This window comes from Camellia sinensis, chromosome 10 (genome assembly GCF_055761805.1).
Source record: "Camellia sinensis isolate YWXY chromosome 10, ASM5576180v1, whole genome shotgun sequence".
Classification (NCBI taxonomy): domain Eukaryota; kingdom Viridiplantae; phylum Streptophyta; class Magnoliopsida; order Ericales; family Theaceae; genus Camellia; species Camellia sinensis.
The window spans coordinates 136,640,483-136,661,063 of record NC_138970.1 but is presented as its reverse complement, the minus strand read 5'-3'; the positions used below and the strand labels follow the sequence as shown (position 1 = coordinate 136,661,063).

The window sequence follows — 20,581 nt, the reverse complement described above, 5'->3', positions numbered from 1 at the left end:
ACATGGAAACACCAAACAATGTTGAGCCCTTCTCCAATGTTGAAGAGGGGCTCAAAATAAGCCTTATATCAGTTTACAACATGCTCGAAAATAAATTGCTCATAGGTCAAAAAAAGCATACAAAATCATGACATACAACATGGTCAATGAAGCAAGTATATTATGGAGGGCTCAAACAAGGTTGAGCCCTTAATGAGAAGTGAAGATGAGCTCAAAATATGGCCCTTTTCAGTTAGGACCGAAGCTTGAAACCAAAAAGAAATGAGGCTTAGAAATAGATCAAAGGAAAGGGTCAAAAGGATCAAAGTGTAACTTACCCTTGAAGATCTAGACTTTGGTTGCTTCTTGGATGGATTTGCTGCTCCTTTGGCCTTCAAGAACCCTTCCTAGCTGCTGGAAATGAGATAGTGGTGGTAGAGCTTGGTGGTATAGAAGGAATGGAGGTTAATGGACTTAGGGTTTTTGAAGAATTGAAGAAGATGAAGATGGAGTTGGCTATGGAGCTTTTAAGATCAAATTTTCTAACCCTCAAGAAGAAGGCCCTCAGCTGGTTATAAGGTCAAGAAAGGGGGTGTAAAAAGGGGGGTGCAAAGGAGAGCAAAACTCTCTCCCAAAATATCCCCCGGATACAGAAAATATCTGGGGGATATTGCCTCACAGCTGGAAGGGGCACAGTGAGGAGAGCACGGCCGGCCGCTCACTTTTGCTGGAGGTGGCCGGCCGGCCACACCCCCTAGCCGGCCGGCTAGGGGTCAAAAGGGTCAACCATCTTTTCTGGCCGGCCAAGTATTGGGGAGGTAGGCCTATGTGTGTACAACACAACCATGTAATTGAAATTCCAAGAAAGTGGGCCCAAGGGGTTCAACAATGGCTCGGAAAGAGGGGGTCAAAAGGGTCAAGTTGACTTACTGGCCGGCCATGAACTTTTAGGGGCCTCTCAGGTGTGTACATCACAGATATGTGGTTCAAAGTTCGAGAAAAAAGGTCCAAGGGGTTCAACATTAGCCCGGAAGAAAGGGGTCAAAAGGGTCAGGTGACCTTAATGGCCGGCCATGAACTTTTAGGGGCCTCTCTGATGTGTAGATCACAGATATGTGGTCGAAAGTTGGCAACGCTAGCTCTAAGGTATTCAACATTAGCCCGGAAGTGCGAAAAACGGGCGCCGGGAGGCTCGGGAGGAGAGATAACTGGCTGCTGCAACAATTGCTGGCCTCCCGCCCTTCAGTGACCTTCCCTGTGATAAAACAGAGGTACCTGCCAAAAATGAGCGAAAACCGTTGCAAAACGAATGTTCCGGAGCCAAAACACGCAGTTCGGGGTCCCGGAAATGGGCCGTTAAGCACCGAAAATTGTATTTGACCTCGAAGTGGGTTTCTCAGCCCTCAGTGTCCCTCAAAATGGATGAAATAGGATGTATGCCAAAAACCGGAGCAAAAGGAGATGGTTAAGCGGTCCCGAACCGAGGCACACGGCCTGACGGCTCCGAAAACCGGGAACCGGACTCCGAAATGGGCAAAATGGCCTACGGCCACCAAATGTAGCCTACGGACATTGAGAGATGGTCTACGGAACCTCTCCCTCCCCTCAGGAAAAGAAACGGAGAAAACCGAGTCTGGTTCGCAAACCGAGACAAGGCGCAGAAAAGGGTTTGGAAGTCCGGAGGCAGGGCTCACAGCCGCGACTCTGAAACTTCTGAACAAGCACATTATGCAACATCACCAAGCGCTTAATCGGTGACGTCTGAGTCTTAAGGTCGGTCAAAAATGGGGTGTCTACAGTTGCCCCTCTTTGACAGAACTCGGAAGTCACAAGTGACGGGAGTGAATGTCAAAGCCTAGAGACGACCCATTTTTGACAAGGCCGAAGACTCAGACAAACATACAAGATAGAAAAAGATGTGCCCGCAGGCATGCCCGCAGGCAGGGGGCAAAATGCAAATGATATGCAAGAAGCCGAAGGTAGCCCAATGATCGTGCAAATGCAGCTAGCTGTAATGAGGCAAGTATTCGCAAATAGATGCAACAGTTTTAAGCAAGAATGCAAGGCAACAACTACATTTCATGCAGTTAAGAACGCGGAGGATTATTCAATCCCCGCCATGTCTCACACGGAGAAGATACGATACCTGCGCGATTCGTCTGGTTGCACCAGCCTCAATTGAACCGTACATACAATATCGTGCCTGCAAGAGAGAGAAATTGCAACAAGCACAATATGCTAACAACATATATTCAATGTGATTTCGAAAGTTTGACACACGCAGTGCTGGTGAGTGGATGCATCGTAATGCAAGAATGAGATATGTGTGACGACGCATGCTCAAACACAGAGGTATACAAATATCGAGAAATGTACATGACAATGCGAGTATGTCTATGAGAATGCAAGATAGTACAAAACGAGCATGAAACAGGGTGTTCATTTGTCATGAAACAACGAGTACGGAAACGCGTGTTTCGGCGAAGGTAACTCGATCACGATCTCTGATCCACTTCCCTGAAAGGTTACAACCCATTCAAAAAGGATACACGTTGATTTCGATGGATGATGATGAGACACACATCAGAACTTGAAACCGAAGTCCCGACGGAGCAATTTTGCGACCGGAAGTGTACGTTTCTTGAACTTTTTCAGGTCCCGGGAACTCCGATCTTCCTCAAAATTTGCAGAAAGCTAGGTGAGCATGTGGGGAGCATGGCCGGCCGTTTATCTTCCCAAGGGGGGGGGTCCAACCGTTTTCCACAAAAGCTAATGGCTGGCCGGCCATTTCTGCAAAAAGCAGATGGCTGGCCAGCTATTTTTAGAGGCCGGCCGGCCGTGCCCTTTTCCCAGGGGCATTTTCGTCTTTTTGCCTCCTTTTTGCATGCATTTCATCCAAGGCTTGAAGCCTATAAATAGCAGCCGAACCCCATTTCATTCCTTGCCTCTTTCAATACTTTTCTCTCCAGTTTTGAGTTTTACGCGCGTTTTCCAACGCCTCGCGCAAATTGTTTTCGTAAAAACACTTAGTTTTAAACACTTTGGAGCGATTAAATTCCGGTTTCGGAACTTCTTTTTGCATTTTCAACACTTGAGGTAAGTTCATCTTAACATTTAGAATATTTTCTCGGGGGTTGACTTTTGTTGACTTTTTATTTCCCGAGAGTTGACTTTTGTTGACTTTTTCCAATTCTTGCTTATTTTGCTCATTTTTGCTCCCCTTTTGCAGATTCTCGAAAATGGCAGGCAATTCTTCTCACGGTGGAGGTTTTCTGGGCGCTGGGGACGATTTCGATCCTATGACTCTTCCTCCGAGGACTCGACCTTTCATGCCCGAGAGGTACCGTCCAGCAGTGCATGCCCTCCCTCGTGCCGTTTTTCGTCATTTTACCAGTTTCGACGAGAGAGCACCCGCAGATCTGCTTCTCAGAGAGCCAGAGCAGCATCTCTCTCACGAGGCCCGAGAGGTATTTACCTCATCTTCTGTATTTTACATTTCGCGCCCTTGCCATGCTTAAACATTTAGCTTGTGACATAGTACTTCCTTTACATCTTTGAACATGTAGTTTCAACACTTGAATTTCTGAACATTCGGCTCATTAATTAATTGCGAACACACAGCCCACATTAAAACACATGGCTCAAACACTGATTTGTCGAACACACGGCCCGAATTCGAAAGTGAACATACAGCCCACACTTTAAATGGAAGTTGAACACGCAGCCCAAACTTCAAATTCTCTGAACACGCAGCCCAGGTAGATAGTGAACACGCAGCCCACAATTTAACTGAAAGTTGAACACGCAGCCCAAAATTCAAATTTTCTGAACACGCAGCCCAGGTAGATAGTGAACACGCAGCCCACAATTAAACTGAAAGTTGAACACGCAGCCCAAAATTCAAATTTCTCTGAACACGCAGCCCAGGTAGATAGTGAACACGCAGCCCACAAATTAACTGAAAGTTGAACACGCAGCCCAAAATTCAAATTTTCTGAACACGCAGCCCAGGTAGATAGTGAACACGCAGCCCACAAATTAACTGAAAGTTGAACACGCAGCCCAAAATTCAAATTCTCTGAACACGCAGCCCAGGTAGATAGTGAACACGCAGCCCACAAATTAACTGAAAGTTGAACACGCAGCCCAAAATTCAAATTCTCTGAACACGCAGCCCAGGTAGATAGTGAACACGCAGCCCACAAATTAACTGAAAGTTGAACACGCAGCCCAAAATTCAAATTCTCTGAACACGCAGCCCAGGTAGATAGTGAACACGCAGCCCACAAATTAACTGAAAGTTGAACACGCAGCCCAAAATTCAAATTCTCTGAACACGCAGCCCAGGTAGATAGTGAACACGCAGCCCACAAATTAACTGAAAGTTGAACACGCAGCCCAAAATTCAAATTTTCTGAACACGCAGCCCAGGTAGATAGTGAACACGCAGCCCACAAATTAACTGAAAGTTGAACACGCAGCCCAAAATTCAAATTCTCTGAACACGCAGCCCAGGTAGATAGTGAACACGCAGCCCACAAATTAACTGAAAGTTGAACACGCAGCCCAAAATTCAAATTCTCTGAACACGCAGCCCAGGTAGATAGATTTTCTGACAGCTTATACATCACACCTTGAACATACAACTCACGCATTCTGCTGGCACGCAGCCCATTTGTTTTATTGGCACATAGCCCAAATTTCTGTTGGCACACAACTCATTCATTTCATCGGCACACAGCCTATTCATTTTATACTGACACATGTATTCATTCTGAATGCAGGGTGGTTCCCGCAGTGTGCGAGGATATGGTTCTACCATGGCGCGGGATTGGTATGCTGAGCTCCCGGAGGGCGTCAGGGATTTGGTAGATTTGGCAGGGTTTGGGCCCTTCTGCACCGGGTTGTCACGCTGTCCTGCCAGGAGGACCTTGATGGCAGCTTTGGTAGAGAGATGGTGGGACACCACCAATTCCTTTCATTTCTCTGCCACCGGGGACATGACCATGACCCCTTTTGACTTTGCTGTATTGACCGGCCTTGATGTCGGAGGTTGGGCCATCCCATACGATGAGGATATGGGCGAGTGGGAGGCCGCCTGGATGTATTTGTTGGGGGCTCGCCCACCTGTTGACAGGGTCTCTGGGAGAGTCCGATATACTTGGTTCTCATCCCATTTCCGGCGGGCTGAGATGGTGCCCGAGACTCCTGAGGAGACAGAGCAGTATGCTCGTGGCTTCCTGATGTTCCTCTTCGGGACTACCCTGTTCGCCGACAGAGGGAACACCATTGGGCTATATTTGTTGAGCGCTCTGGTTGACCTATCACAGGTCCATAGATATGATTGGGGCGGCGCCGGTCTGGCTACCCTTTATTTTTACATGAGCGCGACCTCCCGCGGGCGGGGCGATTTGCTTGGCGGCTACTGGAGAGCCTGGGAGGTACTTTCTGTCCTCTCGATTTACATTTGTGCTCTTCATTACTTGTACCTTGCACACACAGCGCACCTTTACAGTCTGCATTTTGCTCTTAGCATTTCGTACTTACATTCTGCACTGCTTTTCTCAGCTATGGGCTTATGTATATTTCCCATCGTTAGCCCCAGTGCTGGAGGTGGTGGGGATTCCTGTGACCCCATATTCATTGATATTTGAGGGCCCGCACCGGGCGAGGCCTCGAGAGACCCTGGTTCGCCTGCGACAGTACTTCGACACTGTGCGACACTCAGAGGTACTTCAGAACTTTCAGTTCTTTTTATTTTCATCTTTGACTTGCTCTATATATCCTCGTTTTCTGATTGGTTTATACATTTATCATCCGCAGATTACTTGGCAGCCTTGGGCACCCCTGGGTGATGATCTCTTACTTCAGTATACCGGAGCATCAGGCATCTCCCGGTATAGGGTCCTGCTCGAAGGGCCAGTCGGCAGAGTCTGGTTCCTGGGGGAGCGCCTTCTGTGCCAGGTACGGGGGTATCTTTCCCAGGATGTTCCCGCGGTACCTCCGGCTAGTATGCGGACCGCTGACAGGCTCTCTTACTCAGAGGTAGTCGGCGCCATGCTAGGCAGCGATGCTTTGTTATATGTTGCGGAGGGGGACTACGCCACCTATCGTCACATATATTTGATGCCTCCATTGACAGAGGCTCGTATTCCGATGATGAGACCTGCCGGTATGTCATCCTCGGATCAGGCTCAGGCTCGGGCTACAGACATCCCTTCTTCTAGCAGGGCTGGCGCATCTAGAGGTGGGAGTAGACCGTTTCCTCCGAACCCGTCGATTCATCCTCATCTGGGATGGCCAGATATGCCTACTGAGTTGATGGCGTGGCGGTATGGGACTAGCTCTCCGATTCCAGTTCCACTAGAGCCTCGGATGCCCAGTGATCGATATGCCATTGATCCGGACTCACCGCCGGTACGCTCCACTTTCGTCATTCATCATTTCAGATGTTTAGATACTCATTTGTTCACTGATGATTATGAAATCATTTTTGCAGCCATCGCGAGGGTACATGGAGGAGATGGTTGAGCTGGTGGCCACACTCGAGGGCATGGTCCTACGCAGGGAGGCACAGTTGTCTGTTGCGGGCATTCAGGTACCCTTCAGTTTTTCCTGGCATTTATCATACTTCTGATGACATGCTGATTTCTACTGCATTGATAGACTACTTGTGTAGAGCACATCTGACACACACCTCACTTGTACACTGTATTTACACGCACCCACTTCATGTAGCTTTTGCTCGTATCTGTATCCGATGTACATATTTGGACTGATGTATTTGATTTAAACTCCTTGTTTTCAGATGCCTACATGGTCCGGTCAGCCGCAGGCCAGGCCACCTGGGCCTCATTGGGGAGCTGGGCCATCCGGGCCTTATCAGGGAGCTGGGCCATCCGGGCCTTATCAGGGGGAGGGGCCATCTCGGCCTTCCCGAGGAGCCGGGCCATCTAGGCCTTATCGAGGAGCTCGAGGAGGATCGGTCCGCAGGCGCAGGGCTCATGTCGTGGAGGTGGAGCCTGATGAGGAGGAGGAGGAGGAGGAGGAGGAGGCTACCGACCGCCAGTTCGAGACATCTGTTGAGGAGGGAGGCTCCGGTTTTGGCTCGGGGAACAGAGGCGAGGCTGAGGAGGATCCTGAGGATGACAGCTCCGACTCTGACGATGGTGTGGAGGTTGTCCCGCAAAAGAGGACTAGGCGTGCTTCTCGTTCCCGCTCCCGAGGATTTTGATGCTGCTATTTCCATGCTTTATTTTTCTTTTTACTAGTAGTTTGTAGCACTTTGCACATTGTTAGGCAGTTTTATTTTTGTAAAACTTGTACCTTTATTTGTTGTAATGCATGATGAAATGAAATAGCTTTTGGAAGGGTGTTTGTATTTTGAACTTTTAGCATCGTATCGCATCATTTACTTTGCACAAAAAAAAGAAATGGAATGGTAATGCGCATTGTAATCACCAAGTCAGGTAGTGAACCGACGCAACAAACTAAACAACTCAACTTACTAAGATATAACAGAATCTTTAGCAAGTTTACAACTCGATAAGCAAAATGCAACAATGCAAACAAACAAAACTCTAACAAAATTTGCTTAAACAGAGAGCAATGACTCAAAAACACAAAACACGTCCGCTCGACAAACAACTCGATAAGCAAAGTACAACAACTCGATAAGCAAAACTCAACAACAAAAGGTGTACTTCTGACGATCTGGGCATCGGAACGCGTCTGAAATGAAGGCCTTCGGCTTTCCTGTTGTATGGTAATGCTTGGAGTTCTCCTTCGAAGAGCAAGACAGGGCCGAGGAGACACACTGCAACATTGCCAGCCATCCCTAGAAGCTGGCCGGCCAGAGATATGCCACGGCATGGAGGACTAGAGAGCTTCTGGTCCTTGCTTCAACCTTCAGTTGCACTTTGTCAGATGAATGTGTGGATTGGCTCAAAGAGGAAGCACAAGTTGGGCCTAGCTTGGCATCAGATGCTCCGTCCAGCTCCGGGAGGGGACACAGAGATACTTGATTCAACTATACCCCAAATTTATTGCTTATTTAGCATTTTCAAGTTTTCTTTATGAATGTACTAAAATAAGCAACCCCGATTGTAATGCAAGAGCAGGAGAACTTTATTTTGAAATCAATGAAATTGAAAGTCATGGTACTGAAAATTTTCCACTTTTGGTCCAAAAATGGTCTTAGTCGTAAAAAGATTGATTTGAACAAAGTCAACTCTTATTAAAACTTTTCAAAACTATTTTCGATGTGGATCAGAATTGGACACGCCGAAAATCTGTCACTGAAATGCACAACCCCAGATCCCTGCAACTGGAAAGTTGCCCCTAGTTTGAAGAACAATGCGGCACTCCAAAGCAACGGAAAGTTGCCCCTTGTCTGAGTAACTTTGCACCGTCTTGGCAACGGAAAGTTGCCCCTAGTTTGAACAGCACTGTACCGGAGATCATGATAAATGCTGATGGATAAAGATGACTGAGATGATCGAAATGGACAAAGTTGATCGGGGAAAAGTTTATGACTGAACTTCAAGGCGAAGCTGCCTACGTATCCCAAAGATGGGAATCAAGTCTTACGTAGTTCAGGCTTAGGTTTGCTCGAGTATTTTCACTCTCCTTTTGCGCTCTAACTTTTGCCAAGGCCGCCCTTTGCGGGTTTTCAACCTTACGAGCTCAGTTTTTATATTTTCTAATTTTTTGTGCTCTGAATCTTGCCTAGGTCGCCCTTTCGGGTTTTCGGCCTAGCGAGCCTCTCAAGGATAGTATTTCTTCAACTTGTCCATATTGATCGGTTGTGAGAACTCCAAGCCATCTAGATCCATCAGAACCACAGCTCCACCTGACCAGATAGCCTTGATGATATAAGGACCAGTCCAATTGGGTTTGAACTTGCCCCTTGGGTCGTGGATGGGAGCTCGGTTGTCTTTGAGCACCAAATCTCCTTCTTTCAGATTCCTGGACTTAACTTTCTTGTTGAAAGCCCGGGCGATTCTGCGTTGATAGCCTTGGATGTGGTACAGTGCTTTCAGTCTTCTTTCATCAAAGAGCATGAGTTCTTCGAATCTGCTTTGCTGCCAATCTGCTTCGGCTATCTATCATTCAGCCAATACTCGTAACGATGGGACCTCAATCTCAATGGGTAGAACAGCCTCCATTCCATAGACCAATGAATATGGAGTTGCTCCAGTAGAAGTTCTGATTGAAGTCCTGTAGCCCCACAGAGCAAATGGCAGCTTGTCTGGCCAATCCCGATAGGTTTCCACCATCTTCTGTAGTATATGCTTGATATTCTTGTTGGCGGCCTCAACCGCTCCGTTGGTCTGCGGCCTGTATGTAGAGGACTTATGGAAAGCCACATTGTATTTCTCCAACAAGTCTATCACTTCTTTCTTGAAGTGGGAGCCATTGTCTGAAATTATTTCGTTTGGCACCCCGTAGCGACAGATGATGTTATTCCTGATGAACTTTGCGACATGCGACGCCTTCAACACTGCGTATGATTGGGCCTCGACCCACTTTGTAAAGTAATCTATCGCTACCAGGATAAACTCATGCCCGTTTGACCCCTTCGGGGTAACAGCTCCGATCACATCAATTCCCCAGACTGAAAAAGGCCACGGCAAAGTCATGTTATATAGTTTTGACGGTGGGATGTTCATGCGATTTGCATGAATTTGACATTTGTGGCATCGCCGAACAAAACCAATGCAATCCTCCTCCATGGTTGACCAGTAGTAGCCCTGTCTGAGGATTTTTCTGGCCAGCATTACTCCATTCATGTGTGCACCGCACTCCCCCCCGTGGATGGCTTCCATCAGGCGTTTTGACTCTTCAGCTTCTACACAGAGCTTATGCATTCCCAGATGGCCCCTTTTGTACAAATTTTTCCCGCAGATAATGAACTGAGCAGCCATTCTTCGGACAGCCCTCTTATCCTTGGCATTTGCCCCCGGTGGATATGCCTCCTTTTCCAAGAAGTTCCAGATGTCATAATACCAGGGGTTGCCGTCTTGAACCTTATCTATGGCGGAAATCGACTCATATGCCGGCGCAAACTTCTGATCGATAATAACTGGACGCATCCGGACTCCGGACGGGATGTCTATCATAGAAGATAGAGTTGCTAATGAATCTGCAAACCTGTTGTTCTCTCTTACGAGGTGGGTGAAATTTAGCTTCTCAAACCGAGGAATTAACAAATCCAAGGTTTGGTGGTAGATTATCATCCTTTCCTCTTTGACCTTCCAATCTCCTTTTGCTTGAGACACAACAAGGTTCGAGTCCCCAATGACGTCCACTCGTCTTGCCCCTAGTTCCAGGGCTGCTTCCAGACCAGCAATACATGCCTCATACTCTGCTTCATTGTTGGAAACTTTGAACCGGAGCTTGAATGCTAAAGGAATACGGGAATCATCAGGCGCTATCAGCAACACCCCTATCCCATACCCATACTGGTTTGACGCTCCGTCAAAGTACATTGTCCAGGTTTCATCTTCAACGTGCAGAATGGCTTCATCTGGGAATAGATACTCAACCGCTTCATCCCCCTCAACCGGGTGGTCGGCAAGGAACTCCGCTACCGCTCTGCCTTTTACTGACTTGCGCGTTACATACTTCAAATCAAATTCGGAGAGCAACAGCAGCCATCGAGCTAGCCTACCCGTAAGTGCTGGTTTCTCGAAAAGATATTTGATGGGATCCAACCGCGAAACCAACATTACAGAGTGAGCTAACAGGTAGTGCCGCAGCTTCCTGGTTGCCCATACCAAGGCCAAGCAAGCCTTTTCCAGCGGTGTATAGCGGGTTTCGTAATCTAGCATCTTTTTGCTCAGATAGTATATGGCCCTTTCCACTTTGTCTTCTGACTCCTGCGCGAGCATGCAGCCCATGGTGGTCTCAGTTGCCGAAAGGTACAGTATCAACGGTCTCCCTGACTCTGGCGGTGACAACACGGGTGGGTTCTGTAGATACTTTTTGATCTGCTCAAAAGCTGCTTGACATCGGCCGTCCCATTGGAATTTCTTTCCTTTCTTCAGGAGACCAAAAAGTGGTTCACAAGTCAAGGTTAGTTTAGAAATAAACCGCCTTATGAATTGCACTTTACCCAGAAAGCCTCGCACCTCCTTTTCAGTCCTTGGTGGTGGCATTTCTAAGATGGCCTTGATTTTGGAAGGGTCGACCTCGATGCCCCTTTGTGTGATCAGAAACCCTAACATCTTCCCTGCTGTAACACCAAACGTGCATTTCTGGGGGTTCAGTCGCAGCCGAAACTCTTTGATCCTCTGAAAGAATTTTTGTAAGGCGGTGTAGTGGCCCTCTCTATCTTTGGACTTGACAATCATGTCGTCCACGTACACTTCGACCTCCTTATGGATCATATCATGTAATATTGTAGTTGCTGCCCGTTGATACGTAGCTCCAGCATTTTTCAACCCGAATGGCATCACTCGATAACAATATGTACCCCACGGGGTAGTGAACGCAGTCTTCTCTCGATCTTCGGGTGCCATCACTATCTGATTGTAGCCTGAGAAACCATCCATAAACGAAAGCAAGGCGTGTCCTGCCGTGAAATCCACCAATTCATCGATGTGCGGCAAGGGGAAGTCGTCCTTCGGACTGGCCTTGTTCAAATCCCTGAAGTCTACACAGACCCGAATTCTGCCGTCCTTCTTTGGCACTGGGACTATGTTGGCCAACCAAGTTGGATATTCAGATACCAACAGGAACCCTGCGTCAATTTGTTTGGTGACCTCTTCCTTAATCTTGAGGGCCCAGTCCGGGCGAATCCTTCTGAGTTTCTGTTTGACAGGGCGGGCCTCTGGATCAAGAGGGATCCGGTGCTGTACAATCTCAGGATCGATTCCAGGCATGTCTTCATAGGACCACGCGAAAACATCTTTGAAATCCTTTAATAAAGCGACTAAGTGCTCGCGCTCCTCTGAAGGCAACGTGGACCCGATCTGGACCAGCCGCGGGTCCTTCTCAGTACCAATATTCACAGAAGTGATTTCATCGATTAAAGGTTTAACAAATCTTTCCTGCTCTTGATCGATTAATCGTTGCAAAACTGGGGGAATTTCTTCCTCGCTGTTTCCATCAAAATTTTGAAAATCCTGATTTAAGCAATAAATCAAAGGCACAGAAAAATACTCGGAAACCACATCCACATCATTCTCATTAAATACTTCCAAGCCGTCAGATTCCTCTGTTACAACAGACTCAAAAGAAAATGAAAAAGACGACCTAGACAGGACTGTGGTATCCGGGTTATCACTCCCAGGAATACCGGACTCAGACTCAGTCGAGCTGGAATCTGATTCCGACGCAGAAGATTCGGCAGAATCAGATTCCGGCTCACTACCTGACCCGGAACTGCTAGATAAAAAGCCTTCTTCATATTGCCAGATGAGAGAAGGTGCGATAGATGCATCCAAGATCGGCGCTGGAAAGCCTGCAGCTATTTCATCTCCAATCACAGAAACCGAAGAGTTATCCCCCAAGCACTCTTGGCTGATCGGAGGATCTGATAGTAGACTTGCCAGTGCTACCCCCATTTCCAGCTCTGTACTCTCGGGATCCACTGCTTTACATTGCTCAACCTCGGTTGGTGGGTCTGTCTGCGCCTCGGCAACGTCATCCCCAGATAATTGTATGTCGAAGAAGATTTCAAAACCAGGCACGCGCTTCCCCTTTGCGTTTAGCCATGGCTCCGGGAAGCCGCAGAACGGAAAATCTTCCCCCTCCCGGACGAAACGTCCGTTTAGGGTACCCCAGATGGGCCTGTGCATTAAATCAAATGGCTTCCCGGCCTTCTTTGCTCTGGCCCTTCCGGCCATTTCTTTCCCTTTCCTCACCCAATCTTCCTTGGTGGGCAGATAACCCAGTCCAAAGGCGTGGGGGTTGTGTGGCACTTCGGCCAATACTGAGACGCCTTTCCGGCCGCTTCTCCCTAATCCCATCCCAGGGGTATGCTTCAACTTGTTCATGAGGTATATGGATTGTGCACTAACATACATGCCCTCATTCGCAGCCATGACATTCTGCACTACTTGAGCTTCGGCCAAAGTGAACCCCGACAAAAACACATCCTCCGTGCCGTGTTCGATCTCCAAGACGGGTGTAGACACCTCTGGCGGGGGATGGATCGATGAATTTCCAAAAACGATTGCTACCCCTTTCCCGTGAGGGTATTTCAGCATTTGATGAAGGGTGGAAGAGACTGCTTTGACCTGGTGCAACCACGGTCGCCCCAAAAGTAAGTTAAAGGTTGCGGGAACGTCCAAAATATGAAATTCGATACTGTGTTGTCCTGGACCAACCTTAGTTTGAATTTTAACAGTCCCCATCACCTCTCTGCTGGTATTGTCATATGCCCTGATCACTTGGGTGGTTGGGACGAAATCTACGGGCTTCAACCCGATTGCATATGCCGTTCTGGTCGGGCAGACGTTAATCGCAGACCCGGTATCAACAAGTACCACCGGTATCCACTTATCTCTACATTCCACAGAGATGTAGAGAGGCTTATTATGATTTGCGCCCTCAGGCGGTAGCTCTTTGTCTGAAAAAGTTAATGCCGGGGAACCTCCTCCCGGAAAAATCAGCCCAACCAGCTGTTCAGGCGTGGTGTCTATAGAAAGTTTCGACTTGTCCATGGCAGATAGGACAGCTTCCCTGTGCACTCGTGATGCCATTAGCAGTCCCCAGATGGAGATGTCTGCTTGTATTTTCTTTAATTGTTTCAACACAGCCTCGTCTTCGATTTGCTTCTCCTTCTGTCTCTCTACTTCTCTGTCTTTCCCGGATGCTTCGGGTTGGTCTAGGTGTGGGGGCTTGAAGTACCGCCCACTTCTTGTCATATGGTCCACTTCATCCAGATACCAAGTATCATCCGGTTGGTTATTCCCCCAGTCCTCATCGGTGTGGGCAAGACACAAATCGTCATCTTCCCACCACATTCCACTGGCAGCCAACAGACACCTGTCTGGCTCCGGTCCACTCGCACTCTCAGTGCTCTCTGTCCATACGCTCGCAGCATTGCTTGTCTTTGTGCGCACAGAACTTTCGGTCCCCTCAGGGCCTTTTGCCTTTCTGGCTCTCTCAGCTTCCTCAAACTTTCCCTGTTCCAACTGCGTCAGTACAGCTGTTTGTTCAATAGTTCCTACATCCGTAATGCCCATGTTCTGAGCGGAATTCTTAACACCGGCGCTCTCCGGCGGTACAACTTGATTTTCGGCCGTTCCGGCCACAACTGATATTTCTGCCCCTGCCGGGCTCTGTTTTGGTTGAGCTTCCCCCACTGCATCCGGTTGATCTTCGAGCCATCCCGTGGCCTCCTCTGATCCCTCATAATCATTCCAGTTAATGGACGCATCTTCCTGCTCCTGATCATCGAGAAATTGTAAGTTAGCAAAGTCCTCTTCTACGGTTGTCAGCTCATCTGCCCATAACTCAGATCCCTCCCCTCGGATCATGCATAGTTCTCCTGTCTCGGGAAATTTTACACTTAGCCTAGTTCGGCTCGTTGATAGGATGTACTTGCTTGGATCATAAGCCCTCTCAGCAAAACTCTGCCCAGTCCCAGATTCAACAGACTCGGTCTCTCCCAAAATCTGCCCTGTCCTGCCTTCGACGGTCACCACCATCGGTTCTGGTTGGGTTTTGGAGGTGTCCACCATGCACAAGAAGTCAGTGCAATCGGGGAGGAGCACCTCTGGCTTGGGTAGGTGGGTGGGAGTAATGTAGATGCTAGGATCGTAAGATGCGACCCCAGTCTGGATAAAGTTAATTCTTTTGGGAGGAGGAGCTTGGTTATGTGATGGGAGAGGGTTGGTCGTAACATTGGGTTGGTCGGGAGGTGCGATCACCTGTTTGTCAATAAGATCTTGGATTTCATGACGCAGTCTGTAACAACGGTCGGTGTCATGACCGTGTTGTTGGTGGTATGCACAGTATTTTGACGAGTCATATGAGGGGGGAAGTGGATTTGGTAATGGCTTTGGTTCCAGGGGTTTCAAATGATTCTTTCTGATCAGTATTCCTAGGACTTTGGTCAGAGGCATATATAGTGGAGTAAAGGTTCTTTGGCCTCGGGGTTGGAATCGGCTGTTTTGTGAGTTGCTTCCGGACGCGCCGGAGAATGGTGTGGCAGTCGTGGGTCTTGGAGGGGGAGGGGGAGTGGTGGTGACCATACCAACTTCCGAGGCTCTCGTATTTGCAGCGCCGCTCGGGCCTGCGTTGTTGTTGCGATTGAAGGTCCTCCTTGGTTGTTCTCTGTCCTGGTCAAGCAGTCCTTGCCTCATAGCATCTTCTATTTGCACCCCCATATCATGTAAATCTGCGAAAGTAGGGAAGGGGACCACAATCATTCTTTGCATTAACTTGGGGTGGAGATTGCGCACAATCATCCGAATTTGATCTCTGTCAGTGGGCCTTAGAGTCATCGTCGACGCCTTTGCCCTCCATCGGATCACAAAGTCCGAGAAAGATTCCTTGGGCTCTTGCCTCGTCGTTTCAAGATCGCGGGTTGTGATCTCGATCTGTGTGTTATATGAATATTGTGTGACAAAGGCCTCAGCCATCTCATCCCAGTTTTTCTTCACCTCATCCGATAATCTTGCGTACCAATGGGAGGCCACACCTGACAGGGTTCGGCCGAATAATGAGAGCTTCTGTTGTCGTGTAAGGCCCATTGGCCGCAAGACATCCGCAAACAGTCGGATATGAACCATGGGGTCACCAGTCCCGTCAAAACGGTCTATTTGTGGCATTTTGAACCTATCGGGGAGTGTCACGGCCTCCTCGGTATATCCATCTCCGATATCCGGCATAGCCTTAGCCCCTTGGGATTTCTTAAAGAGTTTCTCCAATTTGCTCAATTTCAGAGCCGTAGGATCAACCTCGTCCTCGGATGGAGAGTCCGGGTGATTGGATGTATGAGCCTTGGACAGTTGTGGTGGAATTGGGGGCGGGACAGGCCCCGTTGGAAGACTTGTGTCCTCTTGCAAAATTTGGACAGCCGGTACAGTATTCGGGGTGTTGGGAGGGACGTCCTGAATAACAGGAGCCTTCTCGGGTAATGGGGCTCCTGCTGGAGGAGGGATTTGGTGTGAAGCAGATGCTGTACTCTGTTGTTGCAGTCTAGTAATCAACTCAGCCTGTTGGGCCATGACTGTGGCCTATTGTTTGGAGAATTCCGCTTGACGGGCGGCATCATCGTGCATCTGTTTCATGCTTTCCTGCATCTGGCGCATTAGAGCCTCTATCCCCGATGTATTCGGTTGCTCCATCTGTCTAACTGGTATGTCTATTTCTGCAATAGTAATTGATACCTCAGTCCTATAGTCCTCTGATGGAGTAACCCACTGCCCTGACAACCTCTGTTCTGACACACTGCGCCTTTTCGGCTTCCTTCTGATAACAGGGGGTAGAGAATAGAACACTGGCTGTCCGTCTATTAGATCCTCTGATCGGTGGAGTCGACGACCTCGTGTCCAAGGTGCTTGGGGAATGCCTGTTGGGTCGGAAGCAATCGTGCTAAAACTGACCCCTAGCAAAAGATAAATAAAGCGAAAAGGAAATAAATAAACAGATAAACGGGCAGCATAACAGCTTAAAATAAAAATGCAAGACACATAGTCGGGCATAATCAACACACAGTCAATAAGCTGAAATATACACTGTCCTCAAACACTGATTATCATCCCTGTATCATCGTTCCCTAAAACAGAATCTGAAATCCGCAGATGAATAATCCTCAGATACTGGCTGATGCCCGCAGGCTTGATACCCGTAATACAAAACTGATGCCCGCAGGCCTGATGTTGACAATGCTGAACTGATGCCCGTAGGCCTGATACTGTCAATACTGAACTGATGCCCGCAGGCTCGATATTCAATACTCATATACTGATCTGATGCCCGCAGGCTTGATGCTGACAATTCTGAACCGATGCCCGCAGGCCTGATGCCCAAACTCATATACCGATACATGCATTCTTGTAGAGACGCACTCTAAAGCACATAACAGATAAGTGAGAGCTAAAACACCCCTATGTTGGGGTAGGGTTTCCCTGTCCTATTTTGTCAGGAGCTAGGGTTTCACTATGCACGCAGCGGTTTCAAACAACCTATAAACGGGCAAGCAACCTGTCCTAATTTGGAATAGTCACTATGGATCCGAATATGCACTAGGTCGAATGGTCAAAGAGGGTGCCCCGGTGAAACCGGGGTTTGTGTTCCCATACTGGCAGAGCCCACAACCGGTCAGCCTTGTGGTCATGCCTTGACAAGACAAGCCTCCGGCAAACCGTTCAGGAATAGCAGATGGCAAACACGGTGTCCTAGGCGCACCAAATGCAAATGCAATGCAAAGAAACACACAAGTGTAGTCAAAAACAGATATCATGAGTTCGAGTCAAGTTCTCTAAATCCCCAGCAGAGTCGCCAGAAACTGTAGACGTCCCCCGAACGCCCCGGGAGGGTTTAGGTCCCGTTCTGTTCATTTAGGGTCACTACAGCTCGGACTCTCAAAATGTCACGGTTCTAAGTCTGAACCAAAGAGTCCAAATCCGGCAAATCGTTTTAGGAAAACTGATTTTTGAAAGAAGTGCCAAACATGGACTGCTTCGCCAGATACAGAGTCGCCACCTAAATATTTTATTTTGGGAAATTTAGGAAACCCTGACTCGGTGCCAAAAGGCCACGTGTCCGTCATCACCAAAGTTGCCTCGGCTCGGGAACTTGGGTACGATTGGGGAAGGTCACTTCGTGAGCACCCCCGCTCGCCCGGTCATAGACCGGCCTCTACTAACCATGATATCAATTTTTTGAAAACATTGCGAGTTCTTATTCCGGTTTATTAGCCTAGGTTACTATGTGATGCTCACAGCATATAAATATAGACCGGGTCGTCCGAATTGGAACAAAACATTCTATGTTTGCTTTTGAAAATGGTTTGCTACCCGCAGGTAGGCTTTGAAACATTTGATGATTTATTCCAATTTAAACAACCCAACCTTCACCCACAGGCATTCAGGCAGTTATGTCATGTAAGCACATAGCCTCATGGTAAGCATGCTATTCATGGCAACACTCACACGCATGCAAGGATGCTAAAGCATAAAAACTCACCGAGTACTCCAAGCCAAAATAGAAATTATGTTAGAAATCATGTGTGATCCTAAGTATACAGAAATGCCTAATGCAACACATGCGAAAATGCAACTATAGTAGGCTCGGCTATTCTAAGATGGTGCATGAAATGCTACAGCTACCATGTATTCAATTTGGAATTGAAAGTACGATGCAGTTAGTATGGTGCGCCGAGCCCGGTGCATGCAATACAGATGAATGATGCAAACATGCTGTCATACTGAATGCTAATTTATTTAAACATGCCCTAATCTAACCATCATAAGCGGATAAATAAAAGGGAGAAAGACGTGGGGTTGGAAGACATACATCACACACACGCACACTTATTACAGTTGTGCCCTCACTCAGAGGGTCCGAATAAATATACAGTCCAAATATTACAGTCCCAAATAAAAGAATATTACAGTCCGAAATAATATTACAGAATTCTAATTAATTAATGAATTAACTAGAAAGCAAATAAACTGGCGTGCAAGCCAGGGACTGCCTTGCTTCTGGTGGATGATGCATGTCCGGGTTGTCTTGCGCGGAAATCCACCGGAATGCCCCAATTAGCCTCTGTTTACACCTGTTCTTGAAATGCGTGCCAAGTCCCAAAAAGTCGCTGATTCTCCGTTTTGCTGCAACAGAGAGCAGGAAAGGGGCATAGCAATGTATTTGCACAAATATATGCATGTCTCGATCCTCGTGCCACCAATCGCGCATACCGAGGCATGATGGCCGAGGAATCGAAATGCACAACTCAATATAGGATGAATGCACATGGAACTACAGCTAAAACCTAACCCCATCATGGATAATCCGGAGTGTCGATGACTGGGGAATTGAGACACATTCCGTCACTCGGAGTACGAAATGTACCTCGATTCCCGTGCCCGGACTAACTCCTATTCCGGACACGATGCAATATGCATGATATGCATGAAATGTATCTAAGATGCGATCCTAACATACACAATGCTAAAAATGAGGTGCCTCGAAATGCGTGCACACGGGCACGCAAACCGGGGCGATGACAGAATGATGAAAATGAGATGCCTCGAAGTACGTGCACACGGGCACGCAAACCGAGGCGATGACAGATATGATGAAAAATGAGGTGCCTCGAAATGCGTGCACACGGGCACGCAAACCGAAGCGATGATAAATGCGGTGAAAATGAGAAGGAAATGACAAATGGGCTTATACCAACATGAGTGAGCCTCAGCCACACTCACATAGGATGCCAGCGGATAAAAAAGGAGTGCCTCGAAATGCGTGCACACGGGCACGCAAACCGAGGCAATGATAAAATGTGATGAAATGATATGGAAATGACAAATGGGCTTATACCAACATGAGTGAGCCTCAGCCACACTCACATAGGATGCCGTCGGATAAAAATGGAGTGCCTCGAAATGCGTGCACACGGGCACGCAAACCGAGGCGATGCTAAAATGACATGGCAATGACAAATGGGCTTATACCAACATGAGTGAGCCTCAGCCACACTCACATGGGATGCCAGCGGATAAAAAAGGAGTGCCTCGAAATGCGTGCACACGGGCACGCAAACCAAGGCGATGGCAGAATTTAATGAAATGACATGGAAATGACAAATGGGCTTATACCAACATGAGTGAGCCTCAGCCACACTCACATAGGATGCCGTCGGATAAAAATGGAGTGCTTCGAAATGCGTGCACACGGGCACGCAAACCGAGGCGATGATAGAATGATGAAAATGAGATGCCTCGAAGTACGTGCACACGGGCACGCAAACCGAGGCGATGGCAGATATGATGAAAAATGAGGTGCCTCGAAATGCGTGCACACGGGCACGCAAACCGAAGCGATGATAAATGCGGTGAAAATGAGAAGGAAATGACAAATGGGCTTATACCAACATGAGTGAGCCTCAGCCACACTCACATAGGATGCCAGCGGATAAAAAAGGAGTGCCTCGAAATGCGTGCACACGGGCACGCAAACCAAGGCGATGGCAGAATTTAATGAAATGACATGGAAATGACAAATGGGCTTATACCAACATGAGTGAGCCTCAGCCACACTCACATAGGATGCCGTCGGATAAAAATGGAGTGCCTCGAAATGCGTGCACACGGGCACGCAAACCGAGGCGATGATAAAATGTGATGAAACATGGCAAAAATGATATGCAAGCATGCCAATGGAATTTCAGCAACAAAATATGGGGGAAAACAGTCCCGAAATGAAGCGAAATGACATGAAATGCAAGGAAATGCCCCGAAATGCAACATTAGGCATTCGAAATGGCCTATAGCCATGCCAAACATGCACAATATGGACATGCAATGCAAAGACAGAAGCTAGACAGTCCCAAAAAATGCACTTTCATAGTTATAAACATGGCCAAACAGCAAGCATAGGTAAGGGAAAAATAGCATACAAGAATAGGGGCCAAAAGAGG

At 47.8% G+C, this 20,581-nt stretch overlaps 1 protein-coding gene across 1 annotated transcript in view; it reads left to right on the top strand.

Annotated features, from left to right (window-relative positions):
- The first annotated feature begins 5,946 nt into the window (after positions 1 to 5,946).
- Positions 5,947 to 20,581, top strand: part of LOC145800718 (uncharacterized) — a 40,090-nt gene continuing 25,455 nt past the window's right edge. The window contains exons 1-3 of the mRNA XM_082890447.1: positions 5,947 to 6,396; positions 6,479 to 6,577; positions 6,788 to 6,964. Of these exons, the coding sequence (XP_082746573.1) occupies positions 5,992 to 6,396; positions 6,479 to 6,577; positions 6,788 to 6,964 (681 nt within the window). The 5' untranslated portion in view covers positions 5,947 to 5,991. The remainder of the gene's footprint in view (positions 6,397 to 6,478; positions 6,578 to 6,787; positions 6,965 to 20,581) is intronic.